This window comes from Cyprinodon variegatus, unplaced genomic scaffold, assembly GCF_000732505.1.
Source record: "Cyprinodon variegatus isolate N-32 unplaced genomic scaffold, C_variegatus-1.0 Scaffold18, whole genome shotgun sequence".
Classification (NCBI taxonomy): Eukaryota; Metazoa; Chordata; class Actinopteri; order Cyprinodontiformes; family Cyprinodontidae; genus Cyprinodon; species Cyprinodon variegatus.
The window spans coordinates 1255663-1279239 of NW_015150471.1; the positions used below are offsets into that span (position 1 = coordinate 1255663).

A 23577-nucleotide genomic window follows, 5' to 3' on the forward strand; every position below is an offset into this window, starting at 1 on the left:
TTACCCACTGAACTATCGTTATTCATCTATGACGATGTAAAGTCAGTTTTGCATTCTATGACCCCTTTAAGTAAATAAAGTAATTCATCTCTTTCTTATTTCTTTTCCTTCCTGTGTGCACCATAAAGCACACATTTCTAAAAAGAAATAAATCACCACTTGAAGATTCACTACATACATAATTATGAAGGGAAAAAGCAGTGCTATTTTCAGCATAAGTCTAAATCAATGTGAAGTTTCATCATTTTCAATCCCACACTGCTACACGCCTATTTACACATCATATTGAAGACCATGTAAAGAGAGTTCCCTAGTTTTCTTCTAAACACATCATAAATTTTAGAAATGTTTTGTTCTACATTCAATTTCTATTCAGTTATTTCTATAGCGCCAATTCACAACACATGTCATCCGAAGGCACTTTACAGTGACAATTCAACCAGACCATACTGTCGGGTTCTTTCATAGTTTTCTATCTAAGAAAAACCAGTTGATTGCACAGACTCATTGACTCTTTAACAATCCCTCACAACGAGCATGACTGTAGCGACAGTGGAGAGGAAAACTAATTTTTAACAGGAAGAAACCTCCAGCAGAACCAGACTCGGTGTGAGATGTATTAAAAGCCTCCCAACCTTTTATCATTGCTCTGTAGTACTAGAATTAAATTCCGGTTTCAATATCCCCGTGCTTCAATATTTGTTGAGGGTGTCTAAAAGTGCAGCCTCACATTGTCATAAGGCTGCCTTCAGCATAGGCTCCGCCCACTTCTTGTACAGCATTATGAAAACAAACGGCAATGTGACTTTGCAGAACCTATATTTAGAGCCTGTTCAGACCCCTCTAGCATCTTCCACTGATCCCTCTGAATTAAAAATCAGAATATATATAATATGTAGCATATTTTATTTCTTTAAAATTGTTGCATTGAAATAGATCACTGCATGGGCGTGGTCCTAGTGGTCACGCTGCAGCATCTCAGGGCAGACAGAAGTGATTTTATATGCTTGGTCCTGTTTTTAACCATTAAAATTGATAGAGATGGTTGATTCATAAATTACACATTTATTTGGATCTAAACATTAAATCTTATAAACTGTAAATGCAGCTGCTGTTTTCGGCTCTAAACAATCAGGATAGAATTTATAAAATATGTTTGCAAATTGCAACACAACACTCAAGACATATAAAGTGATAAGTTATTAGCTATAATTCATTCTAACAATTGTTGATTTTTTTTTAGATTATTTTTTAGGCTCTAGGGGCCTTAATTGTTATTTTTTTGAAAGTTTGCAGACAGGAACGTGGGTTATAGAGGAGAGGGGAGAAACATTTGGCCAAGGTCAGCAAGGCCCGGACTCTAAGCTGTGTATAGGTCTATGCGCTCTACCTCTATGCCACAGCAGCACCCCAAATTCTAACCATTGTTAATAGAGAACTTTAGTCCCTGACTTTTCAGAGCATTCGTCAAAAATTTAGTTTCTAATCAGTATGTTGCTGTTTTCTGGTGTACAAAGTTGAATTAGATTTTTATTGCTCTCTTCTGTGTGACACAAATAGCAATTTACTTTAAAAATGCATTTTTCTTTGCTCTGTCTACGTGGAAACAAGCAGTTTTACCCAAATGCATCACTTATATCTTGATTAAAGGTGAGCAAACTATTTCAGTTCAAAATAAACTGCATCTCACCAGTAGAGCTATTTAAGGAGCAGCTCTGCTTTAATGTCTATTTTGAGAATTAGAAGGTCTTCTGTAAAGATCCTCAAGAACTGAATCATCTGATGGTTTAAATAGCTTTTACTGACTGAATAGGAACTTTTTAAAATGTTGGAAGTTATACAAATCTGTTCCACACTTTTGTAGATGGATAATAAGAGAACAGAAAAGGAAATCTGAACATAGCTGAGCAATTTGCCTGACGGAACCAAGAGTTTGTTTTATCTTTGTGTGAGTTTGCAGGTCCTGTTATTTACCATGATCTGGTCTCCATCAGAAAATGCTTGCTTTGTTCTCACAAACAGCAGCTTAAACAAGCATATGAAATATGCTTTATTACTAAGACATTTTTAAACTGAGTTTATTGTTGCCAAAAATGTATGGTTAAATAATCTTTAAATGTTAGTTCGGTCCCTTTCCTCAGAAAGAGGAAAACTGCCAGTTCAGCTGCTATACGCACTAGGAAGAAAGAAGGGATTAATATGTTTTTGTATTAATAGATTTGTGTTGTTTTCTCTTTTTTTTTTACTTCAGGATGATCAGACTCCGCTGCACATCTCAAGTCGTCTCGGTAAACCCGACATCGTTCAGCAGCTGCTGACAAAAGGAGCATGTCCAGATGCCACCACCAACTCTGGATACACACCTCTGCACCTGGCTGCCAGGGAGGGACACCGAGACGTGGCTGCATCTCTGCTCGATCAAGGCGCTAATCTGAGCATTACTACAAAGGTACCGAGCAAACACGTCATAAATGACATGTTTTACAGATTTTTGCAGGGTGTTACAGCCTGTTCTGGGTTAATATAGTTTGGAGAGTCTTAATTCTCTATTAACATGAGCTCAACAGGGATATTTGTGCAATATTTTTTGTAACTGCATTTTATATTTTGACGCTGAATCATCTAAAAGCCATTTTCCTTGATCAGCTGTTTGCTTTAGTTTGAAACAGTTTTCTTAACAGTACCTAAAATGGCAGTTTTGTATTTTATGGATTGTTTGATAACCCAATAAGATAACACTTCAGGCTTTGTTACTGTATAAAACAGGTTTGCAGTTTGGGGGGAAAAAATCTGTAATAATCAGTGACTTGTTTATATTTAACCTTAAAATTATTCATAAGGTCTGTTATGCAGCATTGATTGAATCTCTTTTTTTTGTCTTTTGTTTCCTACAGAAGGGTTTCACTCCTTTACATGTTGCTGCAAAGTATGGAAAGATAGAGGTAGCCAACCTTTTGCTGCAGAAGAACGCTCCTGTTGATGCTTCTGGGAAGGTGACGCAAGTTAAAGCATCACTAAGATAATTTAGGAGTACAGATTTCAATACCTTTATTTATGCATAGAGAGTGCCAAGAAAAAGTATGGAAGGGGATTAGGGACACTGAACAAAAAAAACAAAAACAACGGCTGCTTAATGAAACAAAATAGCCTATTGATTTCTGACTTCAGTCTCAAAATTCTGACTAATTCGGATTTTATTCTCAGAATTCTGTCCTTAATCTCAAACTAATTCTAGTAGAATTATGACTTGTTTATTCCTTCTTTATTAAAGTGATAATCCCAGACTTTAGTGATAGAATCCTAATAAATTAGGCTTTTAATTCAGAGAGAATAAAGTCAGAATTCAATAGTCTTTTGTTTTGAGTGGTTGTCTTTTTTTTTTTTTTAATCCCTCATCCTCTTGTGTAGAAAAGTAATAACATCCCTTGATTTATTTAATCCTTTGTCTCCTTAAAACCACAAACCTGTGGTTTACTTGTTAAATGTTATTTTGTGGGATGTCAGGTCGTAGACCAACACAAAGCTGTTTATAATTGTGAAGTGGAAGGAAAATAATAGGTCGTCTTTATATCATTATCACTTGTGAAAATCTATAAAACGTGATGTCCATTTGTACTGAGCAACATTTTCTAAGCTACCACTGAAGAAAGACCAATTTATTGTGTCTGGCTAAAGGTTGGAGGTTAACCAGATGCAGACAAAAGGTCCAAGGTAACCGCGGAAAAGCTCAAGAGGAAAAGGAAAACTTAAACAGTATAATGCATAACTCTGGACTTAGGGGAAGAGTGTAGATCAGGATACCATAGATTAAAAGAAAGCCCTAAAAGATGTCAGTTAGGTTTGATTGAATGATGTGGGGTCAAAGCAAACATGTGAGAGATTGTTCTATGGTCAGAAGAGACCAAAATATAATCTTTGGTAACCTTCAAAGCCTCGTATTTATGGCAGAAAACAAATGAGACCAATAACACCTTATACTGCATTTCCAAACATGGTAGTGGCTGCATTATGCTGAGGATGTGCTTCAGCAGTGATTGGGAAAGCTGTCTAAGTTGAAAGGGAGGATAAAGTTTAGCACAGGACGATGCTGGAAGACGGCTTCTTAGAAAACTATTAAGTGGATAATTGTAAAGATGAAGCCAGAGCTGCAAAGAAAAGCTTCGATCAAACCGTATTCAGAAGGGTCCAGTCAAAGTCCAGACCTAAATTTGATCACCTGTGGTAAGACTTCTGAAAATATTAGTGAGAGATGATGTTCATGCAACCTGACTGAGCTTGAATTATTTTCCAAAAGCAAATATGCAAAACATTTAGAAATTCATCATCCAAATGAAAAAACATTCTGAGAGCTTCCCAAACCGGGAATTTTTTTTTTTCACCATCTAACCTTTGCTCATGTTTGTGTGTGTTCAGAGTGGACTAACTCCACTGCATGTGGCAGCACACTATGATAACCAGAAGGTGGCACTGCTCTTGCTCAAACAGGGAGCTTCACCCCACGCTGCTGCCAAGGTAAGAGATGGCAGGGAGGGGGTCGGTTCAAATCGAATGTTCCTAAAAGCATCTCTGTCACTCTGTGCGCCAAAGCAGCCTGACCCAGTTAGAGACGTCCAGTCATTCTGCTCTGCACGGCCTCATTCCACACCCTTTCCACTTTGGCAGCATCTGCTCTGTAAAAAATCTGCCCCAGAAATCAGACAGGCTGAACACCCTAACAGAATGAATTATTGGATGAACTAAAGCTTCAGGAAATTGTTACATTCAATTTTCCATATCAATTTCCTGTGAAACACAGTTATGAAAACATTCACACATATGTTAAAGCAGTCTATATTTACCCCTTAGTGTATATTAGTTACTTCCAAATGTCATGCTGGGTTTGTCAGATATAAAAAAAACATTGTGTGCAAATAAAAAACATTTCTTTTCATTTTTACTGTCTTCATCAGGGGGAATTTAATTTTAAAGCTTGTTCATAAGTGTTTTTTTTCTCCTCTCTCCTTTATTTTCCTAAACTTTTCCCCTCTCCCTTCCTTACGTCCCTTTCTGCCTCCAAGTCCGTTCCATACGATTTTAGGCCCTTAATCATTTTCAGTAAAGTTTCACATCTAATTACCAAGTGGAAACTTATGGCACCAACTATAAAGGTCTGCTTGTGGAAGTAAATCTGTTGGGCAATTATTCAGCTCTGGCACATCGATCCTCAGAGCTATACTGGCAAAACAGGACACAGAGGGGGAAAAAAAGAAAGAAAAAAAAAAAGATAGTCAATTATTCAGGCAAATTCGTCACTGTGAATAAAGGGGCCGAATATTTTACCCAAGTAAGAGTAGGGACAATTTATAAAGTTATTTCACAAATAAAAATAAAAGCTACAGTCCAAGAAGTGCTAAAAGTAATTTGTTGTCAAAACATTACATTGACGGTTTGATAAATACATAATTTCCTTGTCTGGACTTGTCCAGGGAGACGGGGAAGAAAAGAAAAAACTAGAACATATTACTACTAATAGCACAGGTTCAGTCTTAAAATAAGTGTATTTACCCTTTATTTGAGTAGGTAAATAAGATGATCTGCCAATAAAATTTGTATTTTAAAAATAATTAGATATTATGCACTTGAAATAAGAGGCTGCAGTTGTTTTATCTTATTTAAAATGTAAATTGTCTTCTTCCACAGGCAAGGTGACTCACTAACCTGCTCAATTCAATAAAAAATGCTCCTATTTTAAGAGAAATTGACTTAGTTAGAATTCAATTTTTTGCAGTTTGATGAATGTGAGGGACCGAGCCAGCCAAGCATGAGGACACAGTGGTGATTGTCAAGAAAACTGGGTTTTATTTCTCCAAAGTAGCAATAATCCAAACAAAAAGAGGTCAAATGAAGAGACTAAGGGCAAAAAATATCAAGTTCAAACATATCAAACCTCAAACTAACTGAACAAACAAAAACTGACCGGACACACAGCAAACAAAGGGGACTTAAATACTGGCTGATCAGACCAGACTGACACACTGAGGAAGAGGTAGGGAGAACATCTACACCAATTTAACAAAAAATAACTAAACAGTTAGCTTAAGGATTAAACTTAAATGACAATCATTAAACAAATTAACAAAATGAGCAAATCACAAAAGTAAGAAGAAGAAATTATGCAACATATTTAAAATGTGGAGTCCATGGTCTTCCCCCATAGTGGAACTCCAGATGGTATCACCCAATCAGTCCATGATCATGTCAGCCACATTCTCCCAGTTGACGGCACTCCCACAACACCAGAAAAGAAAGCACAAAATATATTAAGCATTTGACAAAATTAAATATACAAAAGTTAACCAAATGTGCGCGCTACAATTGGAACTAATGTCTTCAATATTGTCAAAATAAACAAACCAATATATTTATGCTAGTGTGTATTAAAACTTATGAAAAAGTGGTTGTGTGTGGGGTTACTGACCATGTGACCATCACAATGAACGAAATGTGATCGAGGGTTTCTGTCCATCCGTGGCTGCTGCAATGATTGCAAAGACAGAGAAAAGACTCAGAAGGTCCCACTGAGAAAAAATATAGTTTGCCAAAGAACAAATTGAGCCACCATAAAAGGAAATTAAGCTACATTTTCTGAATTACAACAAAATATTAGTTGTGTGAGAAAAAATGAATCTGCATGTAATCCGATTATTTATTATTCCAACACTAAAAACCAAACTTGACCCTTTTTTCCTGTGAAGAGCTTAACTAAAGTTTTTCATTAAAGATAAAAATGTCTGCAGGTATCCTAGTGGTCGTCTGCTTTAATCCGTTGTTTTGTTTGTTTTTTTTTACAGAACGGTTACACTCCGCTTCACATCACGGCCAAGAAGAATCAGATGGAGATCGCCACCACCTTGCTGGAGTACGGCGCCTCCACCAGCACGGTGACGCGTCAGGGCATCACTCCTCTGCACCTGGCAGCACAAGAAGGAAACGTGGACATAGTGACTCTGCTGCTGGCTCGAGACGCTCCTGTTGGCTCCAGCAACAAGGTGCCACACACACCCAGACACCAGGCCTGAAAGCTTCTTTTTTGTTCTTTATTTGAGGGCAAATGGGACGTTAGAGGAGTCACATTTAACTAAGGGTCTGTGTTAGGAGCGTAAATATATATTCATAACCTTGGGGTGTTATTATAGTTGAGAATAACAATCTTTACCCGAGACTCTGTTATTTCTTCTCTGATTCATTTTTGATGCCCCCTAAACTCTCTTCCTCCTGAGGTCCAAACCTGCCATCAAGCCTAAAACCAGCTGTGTTTCCCTTTGACTGTGACTCTATCATTGTTTGTCTCCTCAGTCTGGTCTGACTCCACTCCACCTGGCTGCCCAGGAAGATAAAGTCAACGTTGCGGAGGTGTTAGTTAACCATGGAGCCTCCATAGACCCTGAGACCAAGGTAATGAGAGAGTCCTGTTCCATTTACTTCTCAAATGTCAGGTTTTAGTTTGTTTTATTTTATGATAGGGCTCGTGAAAATGAGGCCCTCTACCTCAGTGGGACTCACCTGAATAAAGGTTACAAAATAATGCTTTTAACAGGTTTTTGGAGATAAAGGCTTCTGTAATTAGAGCGAATACAAAAAACTAAAAACATTTTACAAAAAGCAAGATATGAATACGGGATTTTTTAAATGAAAAATGAATTAGGTGAAGCATGATTCTTTGGAACTGGAGCTGGATTTTCTTTCTGGGAAAAGCTGCTCAAAGAGTGTAGGAGAGATGAGCAAAGAAGTAAATAAAAATAAGTAATTTACACGTGTTTTGATTTCTCACAAATATCAGCTATATGAAGTAAATAATGTTGGATCTCAATCTATATCCAGCCGTTCTGTGAAGGTTTGAGACAAGTTAGAGGATAATTTTACAAGCTCTCAACAATTCACAAAGACCTGTTCAATCCAGCATCTGAAAAAAAAGTTTTGCACAACAGCAAACCTACATCACAAGCTGGGAAAAGAGATTATGAACCAGAGAGCAGGGCTTCAAGAAGGGAAAGAGTAGCTGTTTCAAAAGATCATCTGGTCCAGATGTTCCAATTATGGATCAAAATTCCAACATCTGCCACTTCACTTGAAAGATAAGATGTTAAAGATATACTCAGACAGGATGGCGCACACCCAGGGGAGGAGCTGCGAATAAGACAGCATAGTTGAGCCCCTCCAAAATCTAGGTTTTATAGAAGAGTTGCAAGAAAAATGGTGAGATTGGGGGAAAACCCCACAATAATTGCCTGGCTGTGTGTTTCCTGGACAGGTTCCAGCTTTTTCAGTTGCCTTTTGTATCTGCATCTGTCTGCTTATGTCCGCCTACACTGACCCTGGTTCTGCTGGAGGTTTCTTCCTGTTAAAGGGGAGTTTTTCCTCTCCACTGTTGCTACAAGCATGCTTGATGTGAGGGATTGCCTTCGAGTCAATGAGTCGATGCAATCAACTAGTTTTCCTTAGATAGAAAAATCTGAATCAATGTGACTGTATTTTCTGGTGAATTGTAAAGTGCTTTGAGGTGACATGTGTTGTGAATTATACATTATTAATTATATTATATAAATAAATTGAATTGAATTGAAGAGTTGTAGAAAGAGAGCTCTTATCTGATCGGACTAAGATTTTATTTTCATTTTTGTTTTATTTGAAGAAAACACTAATGTACTCTAAGCACACCATTCAACACAGTGTTGGCTGCCTCATCCTGAGGGATTCCTAACTATTAAAGGGACAGAGAAGTTTGGCAGAGTTCATGGGAAGATGAATGGAGTAAAATACAGAAGAATACTGGAAAAAACTTTTAAAAAGCTGCAACTTCATCTTTAGTGGGATACCCTGATGTTGTCATAGACTGTTTTGGTATATTATCATGTAATTCACCTTTAGCCTGAATCAGTTAGGGGAAAGCTTCTCTGCTAACATATTAGTTAACAACAGACTTAAAGCACTGTTTGAAATTCAAACATAAAACAACCTCAAAGAGGTCAGAGAGAGAAAAATTCCTCAAACCTGAAAATTAAATAAATAAATAAAATATTGTTACTAATAGGAAAAAGTAAAAAAAAAATAAGTCTTTGTGTTTTAAAACTTTTCAACTGGCCTTTAAAGACTTCTTGTGAAATATTTCTCCATCTTTCAACATTCTAATCACTTTTTTTTGGGCTAAATTATAATGGTGTAAAAATAAAATGTTTACGATCAAATTTTTGTGTCATCAGCTGGGATACACCCCTCTCCATGTGGCCTGTCACTATGGCAACGTGAAGATGGTAAACTTTCTGCTCAAGAATCAGGCAAAGGTCAACGCAAAGACCAAGGTAAACTAGCAGCTTTGTGAAAACATGGTTTTCTGTGTTTGTTTTCTTTCTGGCTGAGCTCCTCTCCTCCCTCTGCAGAACGGGTACACACCTCTGCATCAAGCCGCTCAGCAGGGACACACGCACATCATCAACCTGCTGCTGCACCACGGGGCTTCGCCCAACGAACTCACTGCCGTAAGGATGCACAGAAGGACAAGACTCACACATTTATCTTGCCAAAAATGGCCATTTATCCTTATCATTTCTCTGATTGCTTTTTTTTTTAGAATGGGAACAGTGCCCTGTCAATCGCCAGGAGACTGGGCTACATTTCTGTAGTTGACACACTCAAAGTGGTCACCGAGGAGACTCTAACCACTCAGGTCTGTTTTTGTTTGTGGATTATCACCCCTTAACTTATTTATTTGCTGATTTTTTTTTTTTGTGGCACTGACTGAAATGATCTAACCTTGAGCTGCAAGATGGATTATCGTGAGATCTGTTTTCAGTCTCACAACAAATCCATCTTTTAAGACTCCCGCTCATATGTCCGTCTCGTAGCAACCAGCGAGTCGGAACAATGATATGCCAGCAGTGTTTTTTGGAGCAGGACATGTAGGAATGACAACAGTCAGAAGAGCCTTGCCAGGGCATTACAACCATGGCTACGCTGGAGGTAGGGAGAGTAGGCGAGAGGCGGCTTCACTGGATTCATTGGCTTGTGTTGACATAATAGACCTCAGAGGTTTAGATGGAATAAACTCTCTCTTCAATTTAGCAGAAGAAGATGCTTCACCCGTCATCCCGTTTTCTGCCTCTCTCCATTTCTTTAAAATGACAAAGTCCGCCTCTATTCTCTCCAATTTATGTCAAAAGCATAACCTGCACGATTTTGATTCATCCTCTGACAAGTTGCATCCCATGTCCATCTGTCGTCCTTGCAAAGTTTTTTCATTAGAGGGTTGACAACGTTCAAAAATCAACTTTGTGTTGCTTAAAACGCTTTTTATGCGCAGGTCTGTCTTGCATATTCTACAAAAATCATTGCACAATGACATGATGGCTCCTCCATAAGCATAAAAATTCACTGGTACGATTGGCTGAAAGCGTATTACGGAAGGCAGGTACTAGCTGGCAAGTCACCCAATCAGCTCGAAGCATTATACTAGACATCCCTCCTTTTAACAGACAGACTGAACTTCGGCCTGCTGGTTAGGGTATAGGGCTTGGAATCCTGAGGTTGTGAGTTTGAAACCCACTGCCACTCTGGCTCTCTGAGCAAAAACCTTAACCCCCAATTGTTCACCGGGCGCTGCACGCTGCCACTGCTCCCCAAAGGGAATGGGTTGAATACAGAAAATTCATTTCTCCATTGTGAGATCAACAAAGTTTAATCTATTTTTTTATGATTGATAGCATAGAAACTCAACTCAGTTCTACACATATCAATCTGGCTACTGCCAGGTTAGAAATGAACACCCTCTAGCTACTCTCTATTAATAGGACACATTTCTTAAATCTGTAACACACCATAACCTGCCTGTTCAAATCAAACTATTTAGAAAAAAAGCAGTGTTAAGCGATGTTCTTCAACTTTTTTATTCTGTTAAATAGTTGAATTTAGTAGTATTACACTTTTTTTTTTTTTTCATATTTTGGTTATATTGCTAGTCTGATTCCAAAATGTAGGAATGTGAGACATTTTATATTTTTATTATAATTGAAGATCAAACATATGAGCGTCTCATATACTAACTTGGCCATACATTTCTACTTACCTTTTTAAGGGTTATCTAAGTCTAGCAGAGTGTTGGTAATTTCCGTCCACAGCCCTTCATTTAGTTGATCCCACTGATTGTCATAATCAGCTTTGGTCTTCTCCTTGCATAGAGCCATTCTTCCAGATTAGGATGTAGGTCTGGATTCATTGCGATGCTAGAAAAATAAGACAGCTGATTGTTTGGGTTAAAACTGACACCGCATGATAAACAAGCCCATACCATGATGCTACCACTCGGTTTTTTATCATGGATATGCTGTTCTTTTGGTGATGTTTGTGGTTAGATTCGTAACGTTTACTTTTAGGTTTTAGGTAAGATTTGTAACTGTTATTATTGATCCGGGTTGGGATTAAGACAAATTCCAATTAATCCAAAGGTAATCCCCTAACATTTATGTTGAATTATTTACGGCCATCAATGGGGAAAGGAAAGTGGCATCTTATTTAATTCTGGAAAAAAAGAGCAAACTTTTACTTTTTTATTTTTTTATAACATAATCAACATATAAGTCAAGTGTTTTCTGTCTCCCACAGACTGTAATAGAGAAACACAAGATGAACGTCCCAGAGACCATGAACGAGGTGCTGGACATGTCTGACGATGACGGTAAGGTTTGATTTAAAAACAATTCCTCCGACATAGGCTCACATTCTCATTCGGTTTCTGGGTTTGAAGGATGCAAACTCGGTGCTAATGAATTCATCTTTATTATTTTTTTTTGTTAACTCATTTATAATTAGTTCTTTAATCATTGATTGTTTATTATTTATTATTTGAAACTGATTTATCAGCCATTCAAAATGTCCCATAATCACTTTTTTTTTCTCTAATATGATTTTGTTATAAATATGATTTCTTCCTCATTTTTGCAACTTTTTGTTCTGTTGTTCTTTTTTTATTCTACCCGTCTCCTTCATCTGAATACAGTCTGTAAAGCCAATGTCCCAGAAATGATCACAGACGACTATTTTTCTGATGTGGAAGAAGGTATTTCTCATCTCTTTCCATTTTCTTTCCTTCATTCTCTCTGCATGTCTGTGCTTTAAGGATTCTAAACATTTATGTGCTCCTCTACTGTTTCTTTTGTTTTGTTTTTTCTTAAAAGTGACACTTATTTCAGTAATTGAATTCAAAATGTAACGCTCTTGTTTTGTATGGATTTCTTTTGCACAGCATATTGTTTCAGATAAATTTATGACTCTTTTCACACTTTAAGGATCAATTACACCTCTAGGACTAGGACTTGATTGTTCTCTGAGTTTCTCAAGTAGTCAAATAAGTGATCTCAGCTTATCTAGGAATCACATTATTTTCATATGATACTGCTTTAAATATAAAGGCGTGGTCAGAGCGGTCTTAGCCTGAAACAGTTTAACCTTATTTACCATTGAAGCTAATTGCAAACATGCAGTATTTCACAAACATTAGTGATGACTTCCTTATAGAGGTTGTCAATGGCTGACATGTTACATGTCTTCCCCTTGATTGTATAGCCCATTACATTTGGATAAAGTTGCGGTTCTAAATTTAATTTCGGTTTAATGGGTCTAAAATTTAATACATTTCTGAGAAACAAATTTTTCATTTTTTAGAAGCCATATTCCGCAACAAGTAAACACTTAAAAAGTATCACAGCGTTTGAGTCTTTGATGATTTTGAGTGACTGAAATAGCTTTCTCATGATATCATGTATTTAAAAGCACCTACAAGTCCTTGAAAGTATTTTTTTGTGTCCGAAAAATAAAAAAAGTTCCAATTCACCCTTGATGCATTTTCATAAATTAGGCTATGCTTAATTAAAAAAATTATAAGTTATTAGTAACAAAGGGGCTAGTTTAATCTTATCCTTTGTTGAATTGTATTTAATGTGTTTTCGTTTACATTTTTGGAGCCCATATTACCTTAATGATCCATCGGTCAGTACTGAGACAGAAACTTTCTCCTGAAAATGGACAATTAGTGAAAAAGCAGTCAACATTCATAGAAATACTTTTTAAATCATGCATAAACCCAAAGAACAAGCCTGTAAATCAAAAGAACTTGACAAGATTTCAAGAAAGAAAGAATAAGTACCAAGTTCATACTTATTTATTCTTATTTTAGCTTTTTCTACAGTTTAGAGTTGATAGCACAATTCTTTTAATGCATATTTGCACTGTCTGATTTGTATTAAATTTAAGGGAGAATGCTCTTCTGTTGCTATGCCAACAATGGCATCGTGGAGTGTGTAACAAATTTCTTTTCAGGCCTGTTAGCAGACGACACAGACACTCGATCCTTTGTCTTCCCCGGCCTCTCAGTGATGCTTGAATTGTAGCCAAAAGCTAACGCTGAAACAGTTCCTGCTGTGTCTCTGTTTGTGCTGTACATTTTGTGTTCTCCCCTGTGATCTGCACTCTGGCCCAGAAGCAAATGAACTCGCCCATCTGTGCCACAGAAAAGTTTTCAATCAATAGTTGGTTTTGTCCCCACTTAGCTCAATTTGCCCTGGAGATGTTTGTTTTGCTTTGTTTTTTTTTTGTTTTTTTATAGTCTTAATTCATTTAAAGACGTCACATGGAAATGATTTGTTCTGTTTATTAATTTAAAATGTCAGAAATCCACATTTATTTGGCTCATAACGGCCTTGCAGAGAATAACATACTTTTTTTTGGTTTCAGTCAGTTAGGATGACAAGAAAATTGAGAAAAAGATAATTTTCTAGAAACAAATTTTATTACTTTGTTCAAATCCGGAAATTTACATCCACTAAGATTACTCTGCCATTAATCAGGTGTGGGGTGCCCAGATGATGCTTTCATAGCTCTAAGCTCCTGATTCAAAACACCACCTTTGAATGAAGCCACATGTGGATGTAGGGTACTTTAGAGCTACACCTCAAACACTTTTTGCATGAAAAAAAATCAAAGGAAATCTTTTAAGATATCAGATAGAAAAAAAAAAATCTTCGATGCCCGAATAGTTGTTCATTAGCTCAATGATAAAAAGCTCTATACAGTCCAGCCATCTTCCCATTCAAACAATGGGTTGTTTCATGAGGAAAGGTCTTGATTTAATAAGTGTCTCTTAATCAGCAATGACATTTTTGCTGCAAAATTAGCTGTAAAGCAGCTCAGGTTCAATAAATCAACAATTTTAAGGGTGGCCAATTAGGGAGCAAAGCTTTTAGAGTAAGGAGGCCTATAAAAAGCACTGCAAAAACGATCTAGAAACAAGTAAAACTTTCTTAAATTTAATGTATTTAACCTTAATTTGAGAAGATAAATGAGATGATTTGCCAATGGAATGAGTGTTTTTGCTCTTAAAATAAGATATTTAGATAATATGCACTTGAAATAAGACAATGCAATTGTGTTTTCTTATTTTCACTGTAAATTGTCTTGTTCCATTGGCAAGATGACTATTTAACCTCCTCAATTAAAGAACAAATGCACTAATTTTAAGAAAAAATTACTTATCTAGATTTAGATTTTTTCCAGTGAGCTGACAAGATCATATCAGTTCTGTCAGACGGAAATTCCTTGGAGCTATCACAAGGACGTTGTTGAAATGTTGTAGTTCAGCCCTACAAAAAAAACTTCTGATGTTCATTCACTAAAAAAGTCTCTTTATGTAATTTCATTTGAAACTTAAACCCATTTATCGAATGAATGGATGAATAGGTGTCCTTTTTAAACACATTGATTTTCACTTGTGTTTAAATATTGTAATACCGGTATGTATATACTGTATGAAGTTGGGTTTAAATCCTATTTGTAGGAATAATATAGTATCATGATTTAATAATATATTAATAGTAGTGAGGTTTGCCCTGAGATTTTCCTGCTGCTTAAGATAAATAAATGGATAAATAACCTGAAGAGGTTTAATCTTTAAGTGAGGATATGCTATTGCTTTGAAAGGGGATCTCATTCTTTTAAGGCTTTTTTGCACATCTACCAAGATTGCCAACAACTTTCTCCACATCGATCTGTAATGATTCATAAATTATGTTTTGTTTTTTTTTCTTCAGGCATCTATTAGACCAAGCTTTTCATGGAGATCAAGTTAAAAAAATTAGAAGATGTAAAAGTTTTGTTTGAAGCGCACATTTACATAGAACCACAATGTATTTGCTTGTGTTTTGAACAGAAATGGATGTTGGAAATGTCAACATCAGCTATACTTGTAAGTGAAAAAAAAAAAGTTGATCCTGCTGTAACTAACTTCAGTAACTAGTGTGAAGTGTTACAGCTGAACTGATGCAGCTAAAATCTGCTTGTAGTTTTGTTGCTCCTTTTTTTCCTCGCATGCTCTGTGCATGTTTCTTCTTCACGCAATAGTGTGATCAAGTTGTTGTTGTCCATCTTGAAACTCTGTTCTAAAAATAAATCACGCCTAACTCCAGCAACATTCACATGGTTACATACCAACAACGGCAGTGATTACCTTCTCCGATAACACACACACACACAAACTGTCCATGAGCTGAATCGGAACAAGCAGAGGCTGTGTGGAGTTTTCATTTTTTATGGGTTTAATTCATAAAACTTTCATATGTAACCCTGATAATATACTGTGTACTGAAACCCCATATTTATTTGTCTAAATGGAACAGATCAATATTCAGAGACAGATCAATATGGCAGGACTTAGTAATTGAAATGGCTGCTAGTTGTATTTTCAGCAGGGTTTGAATGTCACAATACTTTTTGGTTACATGTACATAACAAACCAGAATTCACACCTAAATGTGAGATAATGTGCAGCTTAGTTCCTCTGTTTTTGGGTGAAATGCTAACCTTTCTTTACATTTGGTCACATTACTGCATACTGAGTTTTTGATCCAACTTTTTTACAAATAAAAATCGCTTGAGTGAATATTTTGTCTACCCATTTTGCCGTGACATAGTTTTTGTTCTTTTATTTTCTCATATAAAGGATCTTCAACTCAATTAGACTGGATGAAAAGGGGTCTGTGAACTTCCATTTTGTTTTCACTCAAATTTTAGCTTCCTGTAAGTCTGGACTTTGACTGGGCCATTCTAACGTGTTATAGCTCTTGCTGTATGTTTCCAGTTTTTGTCTTGCACCTGCGCATACCTCTGCCCAAGTCAGAAGACTTTTGCAGACTGTTAGCAGGTTTTCTTTTAGTATTGCTCCTCCCACTCTCCAATCCACTCATAAGCTTTCCTGCTACTACTCAAGAATTTCCCAACAGCATTATACAGCCTACAACTCCATGTCTCATCATGGACTCTTTCATTCAGGGCCTAAAAGATAATATATTTGTCCTCACCTTTGTTGGGTTCTTCCCCTACATGGCTTCTGTCAAATTATACTTGATCTGATTTTCTTTTAAAGGTATATAACCACATTATATGCCTTTACCAAAAACACCAAAATCCATTTGATCCCGTTAAGATGAGGTTATATATTCCAAGCTTGTGTGTTTTAATTGTCCTTTTTGAGCCTAAATTGAATCTGAGTACCAGGCAGTGCTAATATAAACAATGTGGCACCATCTACTGGCAATACCGGTGAACTACCAGGAAGCAAGATGGCAGCCATGGACGCAGATGCTAAATAAGTCCAAACAGTGCTGTAATGGCTTGCAGAAAACCAACAGCTCAGACGAAAGAACTTAAAAAGCATTGCTAACACCAGTAGCCCTATTAGCAAGGACATGTACTCATGAATCTATCAACTTTGCAAAGTCATCAGAATGCTTGTTGAGCTTTAGCTTCAGTGAATTCCAACGTTTTCCCAGAGCAACAAAATTTTACTCTCTCTTGGAATCAAACATTTATACACTTGATGTTTCGCAACTATGCTAGGAGTTCCACACTCACTTGGCTCCATTGCTTAAGCTTGTTGACTGAGTGTATGCATGCACAGTGATTTAATCCTAGTGACATGATGTTGTTAAGGTAAATATACACAGAAAGGCTGTTAAACTAACCAACTGAGAAATCAGAGCTTAAAAGACAAAGATAACAGGGAATGCAGGTGACGCAGCGGTTAGCGCGACCCGTGTACGAAGGCCTTGTTCCTCGACGTGGGTGACCTGGGTTCGAATCCGGCATGTGGTCCTTTTCCGCATCTCATATCCCCTTTCCTTTCCGCCTACTATCAAAAAAAGAGCCACTAGTGGCATAAAAAAAACTCTTAAAAGAAAAAAATAAATACTACGCCAGCAGAACAACATAATATGTTATAGAAACGTACACAACCAGAGTGAAGGACTACTGTATACATTTAAATATATACAAAATAATGTGTCTACGTACCTTTAGTAATTGCTGTTTTTTTCTTTTCTTGACACTATTCTGTTGAAACAAGATTTATAGTTTGCATAACAGACAATAGTTCTGGATCGATCCTCCTATTGTGCATGTAAACATGCTCAGTATTTGGTCTTTTGCATATCTTAGTGCAACGTTGCAAATTGTTAACCATTTGTCGTTGGATCCGCTTCCTTGCAACATGCTAGCTGTGAATGCAGGGGTCCCATAATCATGGTCAAGTACAAACTGATAACATTGAGTTTATGGTTGTATGTTTATTGTTGTCTCATGTCCTGCAGCAAACATCTGAGGTCTATGAGGAACAGAATGTTATGCGACTCTTAACTTTATTTGGACATCGTTTGTAACTGAACACTGAAGCTTATTGATTAAATCGATTACTTTCTACTTTATCAGGAACCGTATTCTAATTTTTGCCCCGTTTTTCAGATTTTAGCTTCTAAAAGATATTTAGAAATACTGTTTTTCATCCAGTTTACAAACTCTGACTACTTTTTGTAGATATTTTCTATAAAAACTAAGTGAAAATACACCAATGTTTATGGCTGTAATGTGACAGAATGTAAGAGGTTGAAGAGGTGGGAATACTTTTTCAAGGTGGTCTGTAAACTGTAAAGGGTGGTTAGATGTTAGACAACTGTGTGAGTCACAAAGCCCCCTACTATTTCTGTGCTGCAGGGAGCTGTAGGTGTGTGCTCGGAAACTCTCTCTTAAACACACACACACACACACACTGGATAATCCAGCAGCGGATCTGGTAGGCGGGAGAAAGACGATCTGTTTGCATGAGTGCCGGACTCTAAAACCGAGATAGACAGTTAATGCTGGAGCAAGTGGGTTTAGAAGTTGAGGAAAAGTTAGTCTGGAGTGAACGCCTGCAGTGGACTTAAGGCTGAATGAATTGCTTTAAGGCAGCAGGTTAGTCTAAGTTCTTTGCTTTGGGAACTTTGGGATCTGAGTGCAGAGCGAATGCAGGAGAATGGGTTGGAATGTGGCCAGATGGGGGTCTGTGAAGTATCCTGGTGGTGTTTGGGGTGGGGGGGCTTTTGGGGGGGAGGGGTCTTGCAGCAGCAGTGGGTAGTGATGGGATGGTGATGAAGGGGAGGGGGCGTCTCTTTTGCTTTGTTGTTGCTGGAATGCCTTCCTTTTCTTTCTTCCGTCTCTCCGCTTGCATGCACTTGCCTCCTCTGGCTTCCACCGTGCAGTCAGCGATTCATCAGTAGATTCATGGTCTACTGTACCTCTGTGGGTAAAACCATGCTGCTAACAACTTTCCTCCTAAACTTTTAACTTCTGCTCTAACACTTAACATGTATTTTCAGTGTCTGTGGTGTGTTTAGAGTGATGAAGCAAAGCTTAGTTCAGACTCTTTTAAATTTCTCTTTTTTTTCCTTTTTAGTTTTGTTTGACAGAAACCAAATTTAAATATGCTTCGACTTGTTTTAACTCTATTTGGATTCCAAAAAGAGTTAAGCGGATTTTTATTAAGACGTTGTCTGAGTGTGTTGTTAGACCAAAATTAAGCTGAAAAAACAGCCTCTGGGCAAATGATGCATTGATCGACATGCCCTAATGAGTTTGTGTTTCTGCATGAGTAAAGAAAAAAAAAAAGAAAAGAACAAACAGGAAACAATCAACTATTTCCCTTAGGCAATATCCTAGCAAGTTCTAATTTCTACTCTCTGTGTCTTTTAATCTGACAGGTGATGATGCAATGACGGGGGACACAGACAAATATCTGGCCCCCCATGACCTGAGGGAACTGGGGGACGACTCGCTCCCACAGGAGGGCTACATGGGCTTCAGCGTTGGAGCGCGGTCACAGAGGTAAGGCTCACTATACCACAGTAATACAAAAAGTCAGTAGTCGTTTGTCTTTTTCATCATCTTTCTTGCAAAGAGGGTCTGAAAGGTTTCATACACATAAAATATATAAAAGCATTTTTTAACTGTGTGTTGTGACTAATGGAGGCTTCCTGTCAGCATATAACATCTTCTGGCATCTTTGTTGTTTTGACTGTCTACACCGCCGGTTGGTAACCTATGATTTTAGAGCTGCAAGTGGCCCCTTGGATGCTAAACAATGGCTCTTTATCGTTTTGGCTAAAAATGATGAAGAGCAGGCTAATTTTTTTAACAAAAGATGTACAAACAAATGCATGTCTTAGCATTTTCTACAACATCTAACTCCAAAAACAAGAATATATTTTTATTTTAGTTTATTTTACCTTTATTTTACCAGGAAGTCCCTTGAGATAAAATCTCTTTTTCGAGGGAGACCTGTTATATATATATACCCTCTAACTATAGAGTGTAGAAAATGTAGACAGTGTAGAAAATGCTATATATATCTATTTCTCAATATAATACATGTTATGTTATTAAGTGGGAAAACTGTTTTGTAACATGATTTTCCTATAATATCAAATATAAATATAATAAATATAAAAAGTATATGTAATCTTTTTTTCTAAAAACAGCTTTCAGCTTAAAGCTCACAGCTCTAATTCAGTTTTATTAGCTAAGAAAGTCACAAAATATATTTACCGGTACCTGACTTATTATATTACAAATATATATTTTTAATATTTTTTAAAGAGGGAAATACATTGTTTTTAAAACAAAATTTCCCCAAACTATAACCAACCAATTGAACTGTGTTTATTCTGTTTTTGCAAGTTTTTTCCTTCACTCTAAAAGATGAAATTGCATATCCCTACCCTGGGGTAGAGATTTATTAAATAGAAGTTACCTTTTTCTTTTGTTAAAAAAAAGGTCATTCAATGTATTGTGACTTTAAATAAGGTATATTAGCTGGGCTGCAGTCATAAATGGCTCCAGACCCGTGGTCTATACAGAGCCAGGTTTTGTTTTTCATTTTCAAAAAAACAGGCTAAAGTCTCCAAGAAAGCAGAAAACTAAAAACATTCAACTATTGCCATGAAGAATTAATTTTCAAGTGCATTCATCAAACAAATGCATCCAAAAACCTTTAAAGTATAGTTCATTGTAAATCACCTTTTTGATTATTTGTTTAAGATGATAGCTTTGTTAAGCAGGATAGGTCTGAAACAAAAAATACTTTTTGACAAAATGAAAACAATTAGGTTTGAGTCAGTTTATTTTCAAAGCAGCAATTCACCAGAAATGCAACTTTAAAGCACGAAAAAAAATTTATTCCAGTCATGAGGAAAGTATGAAAGTAAAGCACAAGCATTCATGCCATGTGAAATGGTGCCTTTAAAAGCATCATCTGGAAATTTCTCACTGCAACTACAGCATAGATTGTTTTGACTCCCAAAAAATAAATCAAATGGATATGTGGCCTCATATTAGCAATACCGTAAGAAGGATCTAGCAAATATTTTTGCAACAAACAAAAATAAAAAATAAAAATCAATATCCCTGTTGAAAAATGTTATTTGTAAAAGATATGGATTCATGATTTTGAGATAAAGAACAATCTAAAGATTAATGACACAAGACAGTTTACAACACCTTAAACAGGGAGTAAACAGCCAGACCAGTGAATTGAATTAAGCTTTTGTTTTTCTTTAAGCATAACGTTCATCAGGGGGGTACAGCTATTTTTTTAACCTACCAATAATTATTGGTCTTTACTGTCAATCAGCCAAATTAGTCACTATGCATTATAGTGGCTGCCAATCAAACACACAGATGAACTGGATTTGAGTGCGGTTATAGAAAGTGTCTTTAGAATAATGTTTAAACAGCTGCATTACTGTAATCTCCCAGGACTAAAGCTGTTTGTCGAAAAAGACATTGCACAACTAGTTTGCTGCTTTCTCATGGCTCTCTTCCATTCAGAGCAACGCAGCTTGTTTAGATACATCTTGAAACACTTTTTTAGGCTCTTCATTTAGAATACCTGCTTCAGTATGGTCCCAATTATACCCTGTTGTGGTGAAAATGTGACTGGAAAAATTGATTCATCAGTCTCACATGCATATTACGCAGCATAAATATCAAAAGAAATATTTCCTTAAACTGCTAATGCACTGTATGCTAAGCTTAATGTGTGTGCATGACCACCATAGATGGGTAGCATTGAATGGGTTCGCTTTTTATAACAGCTCATGGCCTTCCTTTCTCTCCTGTACTTCTCCAGAGTGCTTTGTCTTCTCTGCCTCTCTGTGAGTCTGACTAAAAGCTAATTTATACTCAGAAACCAGGTCGTCTACGTGTTTCGCAGTGAGCGCAGAGAGGAGGCCTCTGATTGGTCATCCACTCTACACTATGCGTATTTCCTGTTTCATATCTTACCGGCTTGTTTTGTTTTTATGACCATCATTTTGGTGAAGTTGGACCAGCTAGAAGAGTGAGGTGCGCAAGAACGCTGGGGCGCTTTTTCCACATGGATCCCTGCTCTTTTTCGCCCTCATGTTCCTCCGTTGTCCCACAAACTTGCCCCCACTTAATCACCGCCTCCGCCGTATCTAAACCTACAGCTAGTTTGTGTTTGTCCCTCTTGCATTGTGGCGTGGAATAACATACCGTAGCCTATTCTTCAATATTGGGCATAAATCAAAAATCACTGCGACACACTGCAGTAGGAGGATAACCAGCCCTTAAGGCTACAAACTGTGCAGAACGTCTTCCATTGTTCCCTTGTGTTTCTATCACATACAGGCTGAAAAACCAAAACAAGGCAAGTAGAGTTGGTACCAATAGAAAAGAACCATAGTAGAAGGTATTCCAGTAAATTAGAACATTGTTTCCCAACCTTTTTAGATTTTTGTCAAAGGTGTACCCCTTTGTGCATTTTTTTTGTACCATGAGTACCCCTCTCGGTCAAAAGTATTAATGATTTTCCAAAATTGGAACGTACAATAACTGATTATAAAGTAAAAACTATTTTTGCTTAATCTTTTAACTTGAGCATTTAATTCTTAGGCATTTTATTATCTCAAATTAAAAAAACTAAATAAATATGTTTACTGGAAGTTAGTAAGGAATCAAAATAAATACAAAATAAAATCATTTTTGGAACCTGTATTTATAAAACTGGAGCTCCTCTGAGTAACTTGCTTATAATCACATTTAAACTTGACTAATTAGGAACAAAAATGATCCCAGGCTGTTCCTCTGCTTTGTTTTTCTTTGAGTTCATCTTCAGCTGTCTCACACAGGAAAAACCAAGCAGAGGAACAGATTGGGATCAGCTGTATTCCAAACTGATCCCAGGCTGTTCCTCTGCTTGGTTTTCCAGTATGAGACAGCTGAAGATGAACTAAAAAAAATACTTTTTGGTTGATAAAAGTTTGTTTATTTTTTTCAATTGGGTACTCATAAAGCAAAACACATCCCAGCCCTTTTTTAATTTACAAAAATTTTATTTAAGAAAATATTTTCATGTACTCCTTGCAATGCACTCACAGACCACTAGAGGTAAGACTACCTCCTTTTTGGAATCACTGAATTAGAAGACGAACACACTGGAAAAACGATCTAGAAATAAGTAAAAATGTCTTAAATTAAGTGTATTTTCCCTTAATTTGAGTAGGTAAATGAGATAGTTTGCCAACGGAATGAGTATTTTTACTCTGATAAATAAGATAGTTAGATAATATGCACTTGAAATTAAACAATGCTATTCTGTTTTCTTATTCTAAGTGTAAATTGCCTCGTTCCATTGGCAAGATGTCTCTTTTACTACCTTAATCCAAGAGCAAATGCACTTATTTTAAGCAAAAAATGACTCGTCTAGATTTAGATTTTTTCCAGTGCAAAATTGCATTGTCTAACTTAAATGCTGTTAGGGTTGTTGATTTTTTAAATGCAGTTTTGACACCAGAGACCAAATACCTCTATGGTGAGTTACAGGAAGACTGCATCACCAAAAGAGAGCTTTAAAATCCCTGCAAATGGTGTTGATTTGTTAAATCTCAAAGATGCCGCTGTCAATATCTTAGTAAAAATCAATCTTTACTGTATAAACCACCCCTTATTGTATAAATAACCACATACATCTTCATAGTGTAAACTCAAATAAAAGTCTTCACTGTCACTACAGTTTATCTGGAACGAGCATAATGGTGCCTGAGTGAAGCGTCCTTCACCTGCAGTTCTATTCTAGAATTTAAGAGCTTTATTTTATACATACATTTTTGATTGTATACATAAAAAGCAGTATAACTGTTTTGAGTCTGACCACAGTTAGCAAGGAGA

The 23577-nt window shown here is 36.7% G+C and overlaps 1 protein-coding gene across 8 annotated transcripts in view; it reads left to right on the forward strand.

Annotated features, from left to right (window-relative positions):
• Positions 1 to 23577, forward strand: part of LOC107092921 (ankyrin-3-like) — a 168710-nt gene that overhangs the window by 82138 nt on the left and 62995 nt on the right. For 2 of the 8 annotated variants that reach the window (XM_015387693.1, XM_015387681.1), the window contains exons 13-24: positions 2252 to 2449; positions 2895 to 2993; positions 4414 to 4512; positions 6831 to 7028; positions 7336 to 7434; positions 9240 to 9338; positions 9417 to 9515; positions 9608 to 9703; positions 11635 to 11707; positions 12029 to 12088; positions 15233 to 15268; positions 19092 to 19215. In XM_015387693.1, the coding sequence (XP_015243179.1) occupies positions 2252 to 2449; positions 2895 to 2993; positions 4414 to 4512; positions 6831 to 7028; positions 7336 to 7434; positions 9240 to 9338; positions 9417 to 9515; positions 9608 to 9703; positions 11635 to 11707; positions 12029 to 12088; positions 15233 to 15268; positions 19092 to 19215 (1280 nt within the window). Of the gene's footprint in view, positions 1 to 2251; positions 2450 to 2894; positions 2994 to 4413; positions 4513 to 6830; positions 7029 to 7335; positions 7435 to 9239; positions 9339 to 9416; positions 9516 to 9607; positions 9704 to 11634; positions 11708 to 12028; positions 12089 to 15232; positions 15269 to 18054; positions 18307 to 18505; positions 18634 to 19091; positions 19216 to 23577 lie in introns of those variants that run through there. The other 6 variants (XM_015387665.1, XM_015387673.1, XM_015387702.1 and 3 more) reach the window with 5 other exon arrangements.